Below are 16,837 nucleotides of genomic sequence, written 5' to 3' on the forward strand. Positions count from 1 at the left end.
ATAATTCAGGAAGTCGGTTTCAAAATGACGGGACTGAGGTTATTTCCATTTGTTTAAAACTCTAACCCTCTTCAATTTGGGGGTTAGGCCTCCACCAGGAAAAAAACGGGCCAAACTTTGCTTTCAAGTTAGCATTGTAGCAGGTCACAAAAGAGGTCATGATAGTGTATGGGTGTGTGTGAGAGAGAGAGACAAAGAGAGAGAGACAGACAGAGAGAGTGACAGAGACAGAGAGAGAGAGAAAGACGCAGAGAGAGACAGAGAGAGAGAGAGAGACAAAGAGAGTGAGAGAGACAGAGAGACAGAGAGAGACAGAGAGAGAGAGAAAGACACACACAGAGAGAGAGATGGAGACAGACAGAGAGAGAGAGAGAGAGAGAGAAAGAGAGTGAGAGAGACAGAGAGACAAAGAGAGAGAGACAGAGAGAGAGACAGAGAGAGAGAGAAAGACACACACAGAGAGAGAGATGGAGACAGAGAGAGAGAGAGAGAGAGAAAGAGAGTGAGAGAGACAGAGAGACAAAGAGAGAGAGACAGAGAGAGAGACAGAGAGAGAGAGAAAGACACACACAGAGAGAGAGATGGAGACAGAGAGAGAGGCAGAGAGAGACAAAGAGAATGAGAGAGACAGAGAGAGAGACAGAGACAGAGAGAGAGAAAGAGAGAGAGAGCTCAGTTGTATGGGTGTGGCCTAGTCAGCTTCCTGCACCATGGCGGGGGTGGTGTCTTTGCCCTCCCCAGGCTCTGGAGGCTTTCCTCAGGCCTCCAGGAGGGTGAAAACCACTTCCCCAGGCTCCAGAGGCCAGAAACAGGTCCGTTTTCAGACTTCCGGTAGGCCCATTTTCCGCCCTCCCGGAGCCCCCGCGCAGGCCCTGCACTTAACTGGCATCCAAAATGGCCTGGGTGGAGACTCCTGGGAGGGGAGGGGTGGGAGGGGAGGGGTCAGCCAGTCCTTCCAACTACTGGTTCAGCGAACCTGATTAAAATTAACATGGGGTTCGCCCGAACTGGTCCAAACTGGCTGAATCCCACCCCTGGTTGTAATCCTGCTTTTTAAAGGATCTTGGGTTTAGAATGTTAACATCTTAGCATCGTAAACACAGAAACCCCGAAGAAAACCTTTTTTTCAGTGTTTGAAAATGTCTTTAAAGTCTGATTTTTAGTGGTTTGATGATTGCTGTAATCCACAATTGAAATACCCTTTGTTAATGCCATATTGAAATAATGTAAAATAAAAATTACAACTGTTGTACTTCCCCCCCCCCTTTCTTTTTTTTAGAATCCAAGGTATTTATCTCAAAAGAAAATGTTAATGTTTGACCCCGTCCCTATCAAACAAGAAGCCATGGAGCCAATTCCAGTGGTCAGTATTTTAAAAAGAGTATAAGTATTAATATTTATTCTCATTACATTTTAATAAGGCTGTGTGCAATGCTATCCATGTTTTTTTCCAGTTCTGAAAGATTAAAAATAGGGCAGAGGTGACCAAAATATACATTCTGAGCATTTATAATAAATAAATTGCATTTACATCAAAACTTCCTGCAGGTATCAAAAAGTGTTCCCTGTTTTCAGACACATTTGCTTCTGCAGGGATGTAGATTTGAAATATAATATTTGGATTAAGGGACATCCAGAAAAGGAAAACATTTATGGGTCCTGCTTTAGGAATGAAAGCCAACTAGGTAATCTTGGGACCAAGCATCAGGAGAGTGTGAGTTCGAGTCCTCCCTTAGGCATGAAAGCTGGCTAGTTGACTTTGGGCCAATCACCAGGAAACTGGGAGTTCTAGTCTTGGCTTAGGCATGAAAGCCAGCTGGGTGATTTTTCAGCTAATCACTGCCTCTCAGCCCAACTCACTTCACAAGGTTGTTGTTGAGGGGGAAAATAGGAGGAGGAAGGAGTATTAGGTATGTCCGTTGCCTTGAGTTACTAATAAAATAAGAAATTCAGGATAAAAATCTAATAAATAAGCAAATCGTTTACTAGAGTGGAAATAAGTGTTGTGTCTGTGCAGTATTGTCATTTGTCATCTGGTTTTCAAAAAATGTTTCTGTCTATTCAGTGGATTTCCTTTAATTTTAAGTCCAATGGAACTCAAGTTAGAGCATGACAGAAACAAGTGGCAAGGAGTTCCTCTTCTCCAATGCATTTTTTTTTTTGCTTCCTCTTTTCCGCCACTGGTTTCTATTCATTCCTTTCCTCCTCCTTCTCTTCCGTAGTCCTTCAACTCCACGTACATGGACCACATGAAGCCCAACAAGTACGGCGTCATCTATTCCACCCCAGACATGGTGCCCAATAAGTTCTACCAGATTCCAGAGGGACTGTGCAGTGGGGTTCAGGCGGAGCCTGTGGACCTGACCATGAATAAACGGAGTTCGCCACCTTCAGCTGGACATTCTCCTTCCTCTTTCAAATTCCAGACTCTGCCCCAGAGAGCCTCCCCTGGGTTATTAAACCTCCCACCATCCAGCTCTCCCGTGAAGAAACTGGGCCTGCCAGGAATGCAGCCTTTCACGGTGCCCTTGACGATTCCTCCAGTCATGGCAGCGCTTTCCCGTCACGGATTAAGGAGCCCTGGAATACTTCCAGCCCTTGTCGTTCAACCCGTCCCTTTCATGTACGCCTCTCACCTTCAGCATCCTATCATGGTGTCCCCCGTTCTTTCCGAAGAGTTGGAAAACCCAAGCAGCGTCCCAGGTAAACATCTGTCCTCGGGTTTGTTTTGGTCTTTTGTGGACTGTCTTCCCTTAATTTTATTTTGGGAAGGCAACCTAAAGGAATCGGTTCATCTTCTACTTTAAATTTTGGCAATACCACTAGGGCTTAGACTTATATACCGCTTCACCGTGTTTTACAGATCTCTCTAAGAGTCAGCCTATCACCCCCAACAACCTGGCTCCTCAATTTACTCACCTTTGAAGGGTGAAAGGCTGAATTTACCTTGAACCAATGAGAATCAAACAGCTGACTGTCAGCAGAATTAGCCTGCAATGCTGCATCCTAACCACTGCACACCATGGAGGGAAGGAAGGGGGAGGGAAGGGAGAGCTAGAGCACTTAGATTTATATACCACTTCACTGTGCTTTAAAGCCCTCTCTAAGTATTTTAAAGAGGAGTCAGCCTCTTTCCCCCAACAATCTGGCTCCTCATTTTACCATCTTCGGAAGGATGGAAGGCTGAATTCACCTTGATGAGAATTGAACTGCTGACAGCAGAATTAGCCTGCAAAGCTGCATTCTAACCACTGCACACCGTGGATGGATGGGTGGGTGGGTGGGTGGATGGGTGGGTGGGTGGATGGGTGGGTGGAAGGAAGGAAGGAAGGAAGGGCTATAGCACTAGAAATAGCACAGATTTATATACCGCGTCACAGTGCCTTAAAGCCCGCTAAGCAGTTTACAGAGTCAGCCTGTTGCCCCCAATTTTACCAACTTCAGAAGGCTGAATCCATCTTGAACTGATCGAGAATCGAGCTGCTGACAGTCAGCAGAATTAGCCTGCAATGCTGCATTGTAACCACTGTGCCACCATCACGCAGGATGGTTAGCTATGTAGATTAATTCAATTATTCTTAACAGAATAATTGATATTTTTCTATTAAGCAGTTGGTGTTCCTATACAAAGCAAAGCAATAGAATGGATGTAGAATAATTGATATTTTTCTATTAAGCACTATAGGTTTCCTTTCGAAAATAAAGCAATAGAATGGAAGCCACTATAGATTTCTCTATAGTAACCAGAACGAAGGGCTGGGTTATAAGGTGTGTTATAGAATGCCATTGTCATTCAGTTATGTAGATTAATTCAAATGTTTGTATTTGCAGTTTAAATTTATAAGAGCAAGATTGCAGTGACAGAACACCCCCCCCCCCAAATGCAAGCTTTTTTTCCTCTTCATTTACCATTCGCTGACTCTTCTCCCCCCGTACAGTATCCGTCATCGAATCTTACGAAAAGCCAGCACTAACAAAATCTATCAAGGTAGAACCAGGCTTGGAATCACCAAGAAATGACTACTACCCGGAGCAAATGTCTCCTCCTGTGATGACCTCATTGTCCCCTCCCATGCTACAAGAGTAAGTAGTTTAGAAGTTTTTGAATCTCTCCAATGGAAGAGTAAATTGTGGTTGAAAGCTAGATGAAAGCCTTTGAGGCTCAGTGGCTAAGACGCAGTTCAGCCGTTCGAATCCCTAGCACCGCATAACAGAGTGAGCTCCCGTTACTTGTCCCAGCTTCTGCCAACCTAGCAGTTCAAAAGCATGTAAAAATGCAAGTAGAAAAATAGGAACCACCTTTGGTGGGAAGGGAACAGCGTTCCGTGCGCCTTCGGCATTTAGTCATGCCGGCCACATGATCGTGGAGACGTCTTCGGACAGCGTTGGCTCTTCGCCTTCGAAATGGAGATGAGCACTGCCCCCTAGAGTCGGGAACGACTAGCATATATGTGCAAGGGGAACCCTTACCTTTACAGCAACTTTGGACTCCCTGCACACTTAACCTAATTCACAAATTTCGTTTGCATAGGTATGAGGCCATTCAAATAATGAGCAAACAGCAATAAAGATGATTAGGGGACTGGAGGCTAAAACATACGAAGAACAGTTGCAGGAATTGGGTATGTCTAGTATAATAAAGAGAGGTGACATGATAGCAGTGTTCTGATATCTCAGGGGTTGCCACAATGAAGAGGGAGTCAAACTATTCTCCAAAGCACCTGAAGTCAGGACAAGAAACAACGAATGGAAACTAATCAAAAAGAGAAGCAACCTGGAACTAAAAAGAAATTTCCCGACAGAACAATTAATCAGTGGAACGACTTGCCTTCTGAAGTTATAGATGCTTCATCACTGGAGGTTTTTAAGAAGAGATTGGACACCATGTGTCTGAAATGGTATAGAGTTTCCTGCTTGTGCAGTGGGTTGGACTAGAAGACCTCTAAGGTCCCTTCCAACTGTTAGAACTCAGGGGGAATGTCATTTGATTTGTTCAACTGAGATTCTTCTTTTACCATTGGCCAGAATAAAATATAATCTCTTCTATGTGTTAATTTTAGTAGTGCGATCAGGTTTTCATCCATTTGCCGTTGTCTTATCTTTCCTAGCAGGGTCCAATTTCATACGTATATATCTAGAACTGTGGTCTGTGTGAACTTCAAATATATTACACTGTGCATCTCACCTGAATTGTAGTATTCAGAAGAAATGTTACAAAAGTCATTTCTGGGGCACTGTTTTAGAAATACAAAGAGTGCATTTCTGTGTAAACATAAATCTTAGTTCTACTTTTAGGAAAGTCCTTTGCATCTTTGTGGTTGCACCAAACCATAAATTCTTATTTGGGCTCTAAAAGAAATAGATAAAGAATAAAACCTGTTGAGTTTATGTCGGTAGAGCAAAGGAAGTTGATAGCATTCATAGCATCGGAGAGGGGGGGGAGAATCCGTATCAATTTTTTAAAAAATATATCTTTGCTAAGATATTTAGAAAAATGGGTCAACCAATAGAAGCACCGAGATTTCTGAATTCTGCTTTCCTGGGAAACAAGATTGCAGCTTAAAATATTTCGGTCAAAATCCTACTGTTTTAAAGAAAATAGATAAATAAATAAATGAGGGAGGGGGGAGAGAAGTAGGGGAAGGGGCAGGTGTCTTGTTCATTCCAGAGAATAAATGAAACCAAATCTTTATTAGGAAAGTCGGCCAAAATTATTACCGCAGAAGTCCATGACATTTAGTAAGCTTGGCTTCAATTTTTTCCACATGGATGTAATGTTATTGACGCCGGCAGAAGACAAAATGGGGATTGAAGAAGCGAACTCTGGGGTGGGCCACTTAAAAGAAGAAGAAGAAGATTTTAGTTGAAAAAGGTTGTAGTTTTAACATATGATTCAACTTAACGCAGGAATCATCCTTCAGTTATAGTCCAGCCTGGGAAAAGGCCTCTACCTGTGGAATCGCCAGACACGCAAAGGAAGAGACGGATACACAGGTGTGATTACGAAGGCTGCAACAAGGTGTACACTAAAAGCTCTCATTTAAAAGCCCATAGAAGAACACACACAGGTAGGAAGCAAGTGTTGTTTTCTTTTGGCGGGGTGGGGTGGAAAGTTTAATGAAGGTTAAAAAAAAACCAGCTCCTACTACTGGTAGTCCTCGACTTACAACAGCTTGCTTTGCGACTGTTTGAAGTTAGAACGGCACTGACAAAAAGCGGCTTAGGACCGTTTTTTCACACTTAACGACCGTTGCAGTATCTCCACAGTCAGATAATCAAAATTCAGACGCTCGGCAACTGACTCGCCTTTATGACGGTTGCCGTGTCCCCGGGATCTGGATTCACTTAGCGAATGTGTTACTAACTTAACAAAATGCAATGATTCACTTAGCAACTGCCTCACTTAGCAACAGAAATGTTGGGCTGTCGTTGCGGTTGTAACTTGAAGTCGTAAGTCGAGGACTTCTTGTATATCCTATGCAAGCTTGTTTGGAAACAGGTTTTACTGTGTTTACCCTGTTTCCCTAAAAATAAAACCTCCCTGGATAATAAGCCCTTCCCGAAAATATTGCAACACAGCAGCAGTCGTGAGGTGACCACGCCGACCGCCTCCTGCACCTCAAAAATAATAAGACTTCCCCGAAAATAAGGCCAGGCGCCTTATTTTCTGGGAAGACCCTATCTGATTTTTGGGAAAACGCAGGTAGGGATTTATTCCCTCACAAGTAGATTCAAGAGGCTGATATTTATTTTCTTCTTTCTACATTATGATTCTCTGTCTGACGGCTAAGCTTATTTTTTTGGCCTTCTAACTGTGACTCATTGAAATATTCACCAACACGCCCTACTATATTGGCACTAAACTCCTTCCCCAAAGCACTGAATTGCATTTAAAAGTTTACGATGTGCTTTTTAAAGCAAATAAAAGATTCTTGGAGAGAGAATTATGGATATTTTTCTTCTCCTTTCCATCTTTCCAGTTTTTTCCATTTAATGGTAGCATTGAAAGCCACTTGAAATGTCGCTGTGACATTTCTCAAATTTAGAAAGTTTGGATATTGGGATTTGGGCCCAAACTTCGGCTATAATCATTGGCCCAAGTACTCATCACCACTGGTAATACTGATAGTTCTTGACCTATGACCACAATAGAGCCCAAAAAATTATGTTGCTAAGTGAGACATTTGTTAAGTGAGTTTTTTCCCCATTTTACCACCTTTCTTACCACAATTGTTAAGTGAAACATTGCAGTTGGTACATTAGTAACCTGGTTGTTAAGTAAATCTGGCTTCCCCGTTGACACAAAACGGGATGACATGACCCCGGGAACAATGCAATGGTCATAAATATGAACGTCCGAATTTTGATCATGTGGTCACGGGACTGCTGCAATGGTGGTAAGTGTGAAAAACGGTCATAAGTCATTTTTTTCAGTGCTGTTGTATCTTTGAACGGTCACTAAATGAACTGTTGTAAGTTGAGGACTTCCTGTACTTTTTAAAAATTGAGTAAGGAGACGAAACCTTTAGTCACATTGCAAAGGTAATAATATATAAATTTATCAAATCAATAAGTAATAAACATGACTTATTGCAAAAGATTTGAGGTCCTACATAAAAAATAGACAATGCTATAATTGATTTGTGTATAAAAGTCACCCAAAATCCTATCAGAGATATATTTTCAGTTAAATAAATACACATCATACAGTAGCAAGTTCATATCTGAACTCTGATAGATTATCAATTAGTAATGAGCAACCGTCTCCTAGAAATTTCATATTTCAAGAAATTATTTGGATTCAGACGATCAATATATATATAAATGTGGGTGGGTGGGGATGTGTATGTGTGTTTTCCAGCATAACTCTAGAACGCCTTGAGCAATTTCAACCAAACTTGGTACACAGATGACTTACCCTCTGGGAAAAAAATACTGTGGGGGTAAGACACCCCTAACACCCCTCAGGGGTGTGTGTGTGTGTTCTGTTAAGATGCAGCCTGTTGTGCCTTAAAATGGCTTCTACTGTACTGCCATAAAATGGCTTCTACTGTATAGTGCAGTGGAGTTGCCATGGTAGCAGCTTCACAGTACTCCACAAGGGGGCTCTCTCTAGTAAGGGGGGAAATCCAACATTAGAAATTATGTTTGGTCTAAACATTTTCCCCCCTATAAATAAATACCCAGGCAACGCCCAGGGTTATCAGCTACTGTAGTTCATTCATAAAATTAAGAATTGAAAAGATGTCAGTGGGTATTAATTGAGCGAGCACTGAAGTTAAGAATTGATTAGAGTTATGCCATTTCTTCCCACATTGAAAAAATTAATACCTCCTGTATCAAAATGGCATTTAAAATGTATAGAGTCAGTTTGGCTTGGGACAAATTATAAATATTATACCTGAAAGTTTGAATTAAGTGAAGTCAGTCTTTGGCTCCTAATCTTTGTCCCTGGCCTTCTCCTATTCTAAAAAACAGAAGGTTACATTTCTTCAGGGAGAGGGAGAGGGAAAGAGAGATCGTCACAAAACTAAAAATTGGTTAGTGAAAGAAACCAGATTAGTATGCAACAGAATATATCAATCAACAAGATTGCTCAGAAATTCCAACTTGGTTTCAAATTTGTCCATTTAATCATTTCTTTGTAAATACAGGTAGTCCTCGACTTATTTAGTTCATTTAGTGACTGTTCGAAGTTGCAGTGGCATTGAATAAAGGGACCTAGGGACATTTTTCACACTTACAACCATTGCAACATCTCCACGGTCATGTGATCAAAATTAAGACATTTGGGAACTGATTCATACTTATGACAGCTGCAGTGTCCCGGGGTCATATGACCATTTTTGGTGACCTTAGGATAACCAAACCAACGGGAAAGCCAGATTCACATAAAAACCATGTTATTAATTTAACCACTGCAGTGATTCACTTAATCTGTGACAAGAAAGGTCGCAAAATGAGGCAAAAATTCACTTGACAAATGTCTTACTTAGCAACAAAAATTTGGGGCTCAATTGTGGTCATAACTCAAGGACTACCTGTATGGTAAAACGTCCACAGAATTATATGTATATTATTCCTCATAAGATTCCCAAATCAAATTAAACTCTTCATTAGAATTAAAACTCTTGTACTAAGCATCATTAATGCTCTCAAAACCTGTTGGAACCAATCCAGGAGTTGGATTTGAGAAATCGCATTGAAATTCTTTGCAGTACAGAGGTGTTTTTTGTTTCTTTTTAATCTGTTACAGCAAGTTCATCCGGAATTGGCTGTGGAAAATGCCCATAGCTGGGAAGAGAGCAAAAATGTACACTTTTTGTGGCACATTTTGAATGGAAAAGGACCTATTTTACTAATGTTTCCACCCAGAATCAAAACATCTGTTGGAAAAATAAGATGTAGGGCAGGGGTGAAATCCTCCCAGTTCGGCCTAGTTTAGCCGAAGCGGTAAGGACGATGGTCGGTGGTTCTGCGAAACGGTAGTAAAAAAAAAAAAAGCTTTTGAGTATCTCACGGCTCAGCTGTGAGCTGCACAATTGTCGGAAGCTTTTTTTCTGCTTTTTGAAGCATTTTTTTCCTGCCTATTTGATTGAACTGGCAGGAAAAAAAATGCTTTAAAAAGTGAAAAAAAAGCTTCTGACAATTGCGCTGATCAGCTGTGAGCCATGCAATCATCAAAAGCTTTCCCCCCCCTCCCCCCACTTTTTAAAGCATTTTTTCCTGCCTATTCGTCTGAACTGGCAGGAAAAAAATGTTTTAAAAAGTGGGGGGGGGAAAGGTTTTCCATGATGGCGCGGCTCAGCTGGACCTTTTTTCCCCAGTTCTTAAAGCATTTTTTACTACCGGTTTGGGCGAATAGGTAGTTAAAAAATGCTTTAAAAATTAACAAAAGTTTTGGCCACACGCACCCAGTCACATCACCACCACCACCACCAAGCCACACCCAGAGAACTGGTGGCAAAAACGTTTACATTTCACCACTGATGTAGGGGAAGAAGTGGCAGAAGTTGAGGGCGGAGTTAAAAGAGGTATCAGCCTAGAATCCCAAAGTAGTCACAAGCGAGCTAAATCAACCTTCCTTGAATTCCACCGTCCCTTAGCTTATTCTTAGCAGCTGCTAAGCTGGTTGAGAAGATTCTTGTGCATAGGTGTGTGGATGCAGCTTCTGACCATAGGAGGGGACGTTCAGTGAAATTACTGGCGCTGAAAAAAATATTGCTTTCTTTATGTATCGTTAAAATAATCTCGCTTGTGTTTCTTAAAAAAGCATTTTCCTTTTTGTTTTTTTAACACAAAAAAAAATTCCATAGGAGAAAAGCCTTACAAATGCACTTGGGAAGGTTGCACATGGAAATTTGCTCGATCGGACGAACTAACGCGGCACTTCCGGAAACATACCGGAGTCAAACCGTTCCAGTGTCCGGACTGTGATCGCAGTTTCTCTCGTTCTGACCATCTTGCCCTCCACCGGAAACGCCACATGCTCGTCTGAACATCTCACTTCTCTGCCCTTTTCCGGTTCTTTCTCCGCCTCCCCCCTTTTTTTTTTTTGACCTCAGCGTTTTAATTCCGATTCAGCTGGACTGGATCTTTGGATTTTTATCTCCTTGCAATCTCCTTTTCTTGATGGTCAGTAAAAAGAAAAGTTTGCTTGGCCCTTCTCGATTCTTGCCGTCGGAGAGACCGAAAGAATGTGAACGTTTTTTGTTTTGTTTGTTTCCTGGGGATGCTAAGCGCCTCCTCATTTGCCAGCGGATAGATTATATTTCCGTCAGACTTAAGACATCTTATAATCAAGCTGATTACTTTTGCCATTTAATCAGCCAGTATATATTGATGATACAGTTGCTGGTTCCCCACCCCCCACCCCAATCCAGTTTGCTAATCCTTGCCAGAGACTTTGTGCGCCTGTCGTAAAAGGAGGCACGTCTCCTTTTTATGCCCAGCAATGCAATGAATGGATCTTTTTTTTTTTTGAATATGGTTGGTTAGAGAAGCATGTTCCAGAAGACACACACACACACACACACACACACACACACACACACACATATATATATATATATATATATTTGGGATGCAGAAAATGAAATCCTCAACCCTGGGAATGAATGAAAAATAAATAAATAAATCTCCAGGGATCAGCAGAAAACAGGCGTCCACGAAGATGTCGTACACCCTGGTTGAATTTGCCTTTTTTTGTGTATGGGGGTTGTGTAAGTTGTCCTTTTGTTTTGCTTGGGATCAAGTGTCTTGGTAGATTCACTGGGCAAACCCTTTTGGTGGGGCGCAGTGATCTGTTCTTGTCATGCAACTGTGTGAATGGGACACATGTGGTACTTCTCCTTGTGGTGTGACCCTCATTGATAAAATTGATTAAAAATCTACCTCGCTGGGGAAGTGTGGCAGGCATGGAAATATTCTCCACTCCTCGGCATTTCCTGCCCCCGTGCAAACACCTCGACTTGCCTTAGCTGACAAAAGCCACCGTTCCAGCAACATCAATTTCAGCTCTTCCTTTGTTAGAAATGAATTTCCTTCCGAGACCTTTCCAGATTCCTAAGATCCCGGAGAAAAAGATTTGCGTCATTAAAGCACTTCTGGAGAGCATAGATTCAGCTCGCAATGATCATAAAACGAAAAACTTGGAACTCCGTCCAACCGTTTTTTACCAGCTCGTACGAAAACTTCAGCAGACAAGCCCTCGCCAAGTATTTTTGTAATACCTTCGCAGTATCGATAATTTTCTACCCCCAAAAAAATATATTGAAAGATGAGATAGTTTTATCCTATACATCTTTCGTATTTTCAGAAATGTGATTTCTATATTTATATTAAGGAAAATCGCCGTCATCCACCAGCATTTTGCAGCCAATGGTTAAATTCGTGGGAACTATGACTCTCGTAGCTGGGGGGGGGGGGGGGGGGGAGAAAAAGGAAAGATGAAAAAGAAAAAAAGGAAGACGACAACAATAGCCAGAGGAACGAGCAGGAGAGGAAGGGATTGCAGAATATGAACTAAACACTTTATAAACTAAAATCACATACATTTCGAGTACATAATTGCTCAGGGGCAACTTGGCTTACTCAAAATTGCTTGTTGTATTTGTTCCATAAATTGTATTTAGCTTCAGTTGTTCTGGTATAAACTTTTTCTAGCACTTTTCATCCTCCTCCTGTTCCCTCTCTTACTTTTTGAAAGTTGTATTACCGAACTCTCATTAAACCGGTGTGTAATATGGAACACTTTGACTGGACCACGTCCATTGTTTCTGGTACAGAGCTTCTCTCACGCTTTAGTTAAGTCTCCTTCAGTTCCTCAAAAACCAAAAACAAAACTATTTAAATTCCAAATTAGCCGGCCTAACCTCCTCTTCCCCATCCCTATATTTCTGATATTTCTGAAATAAGATGCTCTCAAAAATAGATTATAGGTCAGTGATGGCTAACCTTTTGGGTACCAAGTGTGCGCATGAAACCCGCAAATGCAACCCGCAGGGGCCCCACCCCTGTGCCCATTTTTGGCTTCCAGGTTGGTTCAGGAGGCCTATTAGACCCAAAACAGGGCACGGGGGTGGGGGGGAATGCTCATGTACATGAACCCCCAAAATGCAGTGTGAGCATCCCTGGCACATGCCCCCCGCCCCTCCACGCAAGCATGGCACAGACCCAAAGACCAGCGGGAGGCATATATGTGCATGTGCGGTAGGGCTGGACTGGGACGACAGCTGTCCATGATCCCAAAGAGGGCCCGGCATGCCATAGGTTTGCGATCCCGGTTATAGGTAGTCCTGGACCACAACTATAAGCCGTAGGCCGTTCTTAAGGAAGCTGCGTCCGATTTGTCAGTTTTGGGGGGCTGCAGTTGTTAAACGGATCATTGCATTTGTTAAGTGAATCACGGGTTCATTAAATGAATCCAAATCTCCCCCCCCCCTGTGAACTTTGCTTATCGCAGGGGTGTCCAAACTTGGGAACTTTAAGACTTGTGGACTTCAACTCCCAGAATTCCCCAGCCAACAAGTCTTAAAGTTCCCAAGTTTGGACACCCTTGGCTTATCGAAAGCCAACTGGGAAGGCCAGGTATGGTGTCCACATGACCTTTAGCTTCTTTTGGCAATGCCAAGCAACCAAATGTTGACCTTCCATTGAGCAGAGTTGCGTCTCCTTGAGATGCAACCGCAAATGGGCAGCTGAGACCCTGACGGAAAATTCAATTTATTTCATACTTCAAAACACGGGCGAGCAAAGACTTCTTCCTGGCAATTGAATGTATGCAATTAGTTCTTGCAACGTGTTTTGTTATTGTGCCAAGAATTTTTAAATTGTGGAAGGCGTCCAGAGGTAATCTTCGACTTATGACCAACAGCTGAGACCCCCTTTCTGTTGCTAAGCGAGACAATTGTTAAGTGAGTTTTTGCGACCTTCCTTGCCACCGTTGTTAAGTGAATCACTGAGGTTATTACATTAGTGGTTGAGTGAATCTGGATTCCCCCCATTAAGTTTGCTTGTCAAAAGGGGACCATGTGACCTCGGGACGCTGCAACTGTCGTAAGTATGAATCCGTTGCCAAGCGTCCGAATTTTGACCACGTAGAGGCTGCAACAGTTGGAAGTGTGAAAAATGATCATAAGTCACTTCAGTGCCGCTGTAACTTTGAGCAGTCACTAAATGAATTGTTGTAAGTTGAGGATTACTTGTATGTGCTTCTAATTGTCCTCGCCCTAAGACAAAGAAAGCATTGTGCATTTAAGTGAAAGAGGCAAAAAAGTCACTTTTGGAGCTGAATGGCATGATTAGCCAGTACTAGTAGTCCTCAACTTACAACAGCTCACTTAGTGACCATTCGAAGCTACCATGGCCCTGACTTAGGACCATTTTCCACACTTAATGACCGTTGCAGTATTCCCCAGGGTCATGTGATTTGCATTCATATGCATGGCAACTGACTCACACTTACGATGGTTGCAGCATCTCGGGGTCACGTGATCCCCTTCTGCGACCTTCTGACAAGCAAAGTCAATGAGGAAGCCAGATTCACTTAACAACCGTGTCACTAATTTAAGAACTGCAGTCATTCACTTAACAAATGTGGTGAGAAAAGTTGTAAAACGGGGCAAAATTCACTTAACAACCGCCATTTTGGGGTGAAAAATGGTCAGAAGACGCTTTTTCTCCCAGTGCCATCGTAACTCCCAACGGTCACAAAATGAACTGTTGCAAGACAAGGACTGCTTGTAGCCTGTTTCCAATTCGGTATCAAACTTTAAGGTAACCGTGCTCTACGGGTACATGAGGACTAGTCTCTTTGAGGTTCATTGAATAAGGCACATTCATGCCGCTTTTCTAATATCAGTTTCTATGAGGGGGAAGTGTACGTTTATTGGAATATAAAATAAGAATTACCATATCTGCACAGCATAAATCCAGATGATCGTTCATCGATAACAAATACTGGAGATTTATTAATTCGGCCCTCTGGTTTAGTGGCTATCCAGACATCATCATCATTTAATAATCACCCCCCTTGTGGGGTGGAGTCTGGGCAACTGAATTGAGCTAGCAGAGTGTTTTAATGGCCAGATGCCCTTCCTATTGCCAATGCGGAGTTTTGTTCAGCAGATAAAATTCTCATTGTACCCAGAGAGAGAAATATCTGCCTTTACCTAGAAAACTCACAGCCTTCTGATTGTGAGGTGAGAGCGCCACCTCCAGGCCATCGCCACACTCTGTTTAACGGCTATCTAGAAACGGTTGTTCAAAATGGAGCAAAGGTCTCTTGTGTTTTTTCTGCTGTATTGTCAAACCAAATTGATCCTTTAGACCAGGGGTGTCCAAACTTGGCAACTTTAAGACTTGTGGACTTCAACTCCCAGAATTCCCCAGCCAGAATTCCCCAGGGAGTTGAAGTCCACAAGTCTTAAAGTTGCCAAGTTTGGACACCCCTGCTTTACACATTTATACCTTTGAGAAGAGAAAGGGGGAAGAAAAGCAGGAGAAAATTAATTTAGTTTTGCAGTGTCAGGAACTGGACCCTGGGACATCTGAGCGGAGAGAATCGGAACGATAAATGGATCCTTCGAACCCACCTAAAAATAATCAAGATTTTTTTAAAAAATTGAAAGCATACACCGAGAGCCGAAATGGATATAATTTACCAAGTTGTGCCTTTGCATAAAACAGATGCTCACCGGTATCTTTTTTAAAAAAAACAAAAAGCAAGTTTTTTGTAAACTTATTTACCTACAGAGCATTTTATTTTATTTTTCCTCCCCCAAACACCTGCCTGCAATGGATTGATGCTATCCCATATTTACCATACAATGGAAGAAGAAAAAATTTGCTTCTTCTACCTTTAATTCTAAATTCCTAATAAAGCTTCAAAATGTCTAATTTCCTATTTTAAATGTGTCGTGGTATTTTCCCCCTTTTTGGCTTAATTCTGAGCAAAAACAGAGGAGAAGGTACAGTTGCCGTGCAAACAAATGCTATGCTAATTTTAATCTGTATAACCAGCTAATTAATTTGAGTCTGATGCTATTGAAGATTCTTTGTATTGATGTGGCCAAATATGTGCCAGGATTAAAAAACAAAAACAAAACAGATTTACACCATTTGCAGTTTGGTTAAGACAGGGGTGTCCAAACTTGGGAACTTTAAGACTTGTGGACTTCAACTCCCAGAATTCCCCAGCCAGCTGGCTGGGGAATTCTGGGAGTTGAAGTCCACAAGTCTTAAAGTTCCCAAGTTTGGACACCCCTGGGTTAAGACGTTTGGCTGGACTGCAGGAAAATAAACTTAAGGATGCAAACTACTACAGGTAGTAATCAACCTACAACCACAATTGAGCCCAAAATTTGTATGGCTAAATGAGACAGTTGTTGAGTTTGGCCTCATTTTACAATTGTTCTTGCCACAGTTGTTAAGTGAATCACAGCAGTAACCCAGCTGTTAAGTGAATCTGGCTTCCTCCATTGACTTTGCCAGGCAGAGGGTGGTAAAAGGGGATCACATGACCCTGGGACAATGCAACCGTCATAAGTGTGAGTCGGTTGTCATGCATATGAATGCAAATCACATGACCAGTGGGGATGCTGCAAGGGTCGTAAGTGTGAAAAACAGTCATACGGTCATTAACCAAACTGTTGTAAATTGAAGACTTATGTTCAGGAGCCATTTTGCGACCTGACAAGCTAAGTCTAACGAGGAAGCCGGATTCACTTAACGATGGGGTTACTAATTTAACATCTGCCGCGATTCACTTCGCAAAATGTGGCGAGGAAAGTTGTAAAACGGGACAAAACTCACAACTAATTTTTCACTTGGCAATGTACGCTTTGGGCTCAGTTGTGGTTGTAAATTGAGGACTACCTGTAATTCCCAAGATTTTGACTGCTGATCTGATTTGAACCTAGAATAACCAAGTTGGAAGGGACCTTTGAGGGCTTCTAGTTCAGCGCCCCCTAATCTTTGTGGCTTGGCGGCCTGACGGGGTGGAGAGGGGGACGTATGCCCAATTCCGAATAGGCCACAGTAATGGGGATCCCTGTTCTGGTCCAACTTCCTGCTCAGGCAGGAAACCCTATACCAGTGGTGGGATTCAATTTTTTTTACTACTGGTTCTGTGGGCGTGGCTTGGTGGGCGTGGCATGACTTGGCTTGGCTTGGCTTGGTGGGTGTGGCAGGGGAAGGATACTGCAAAATCCCCATTTCCTCCAGATCAGCTGGGACTCGAGAGGCAGACAATAGATGGGGAGGGGCAGTCAGAGGTGTAGTTCTCCGAACTACTCAAAATTTCCGCTACCAGTTCTCTAAACTACTCAAAATTTCC

General features: G+C 42.4%; 1 protein-coding gene across 1 annotated transcript in view; it reads left to right on the top strand.

The window, feature by feature from the left end:
- The window catches only part of KLF3 (KLF transcription factor 3), a 38,374-nt gene extending 26,203 nt beyond the window's left edge, over nucleotides 1–12,171 (top strand). The window contains exons 2-6 of the mRNA XM_081959800.1: nucleotides 1,280–1,363; nucleotides 2,223–2,703; nucleotides 3,939–4,083; nucleotides 5,908–6,068; nucleotides 10,317–12,171. Coding sequence (XP_081815926.1) covers nucleotides 1,307–1,363; nucleotides 2,223–2,703; nucleotides 3,939–4,083; nucleotides 5,908–6,068; nucleotides 10,317–10,498 — 1,026 coding nt within the window. The 5' untranslated portion in view covers nucleotides 1,280–1,306 and the 3' untranslated portion in view covers nucleotides 10,499–12,171. The remainder of the gene's footprint in view (nucleotides 1–1,279; nucleotides 1,364–2,222; nucleotides 2,704–3,938; nucleotides 4,084–5,907; nucleotides 6,069–10,316) is intronic.
- The last annotated feature ends 4,666 nt before the right edge of the window (nucleotides 12,172–16,837 follow it).

This window comes from Natrix helvetica (assembly GCF_964273705.1).
Source record: "Natrix helvetica genome assembly, chromosome: 7".
NCBI lineage: Eukaryota > Metazoa > Chordata > Lepidosauria > Squamata > Natricidae > Natrix > Natrix helvetica.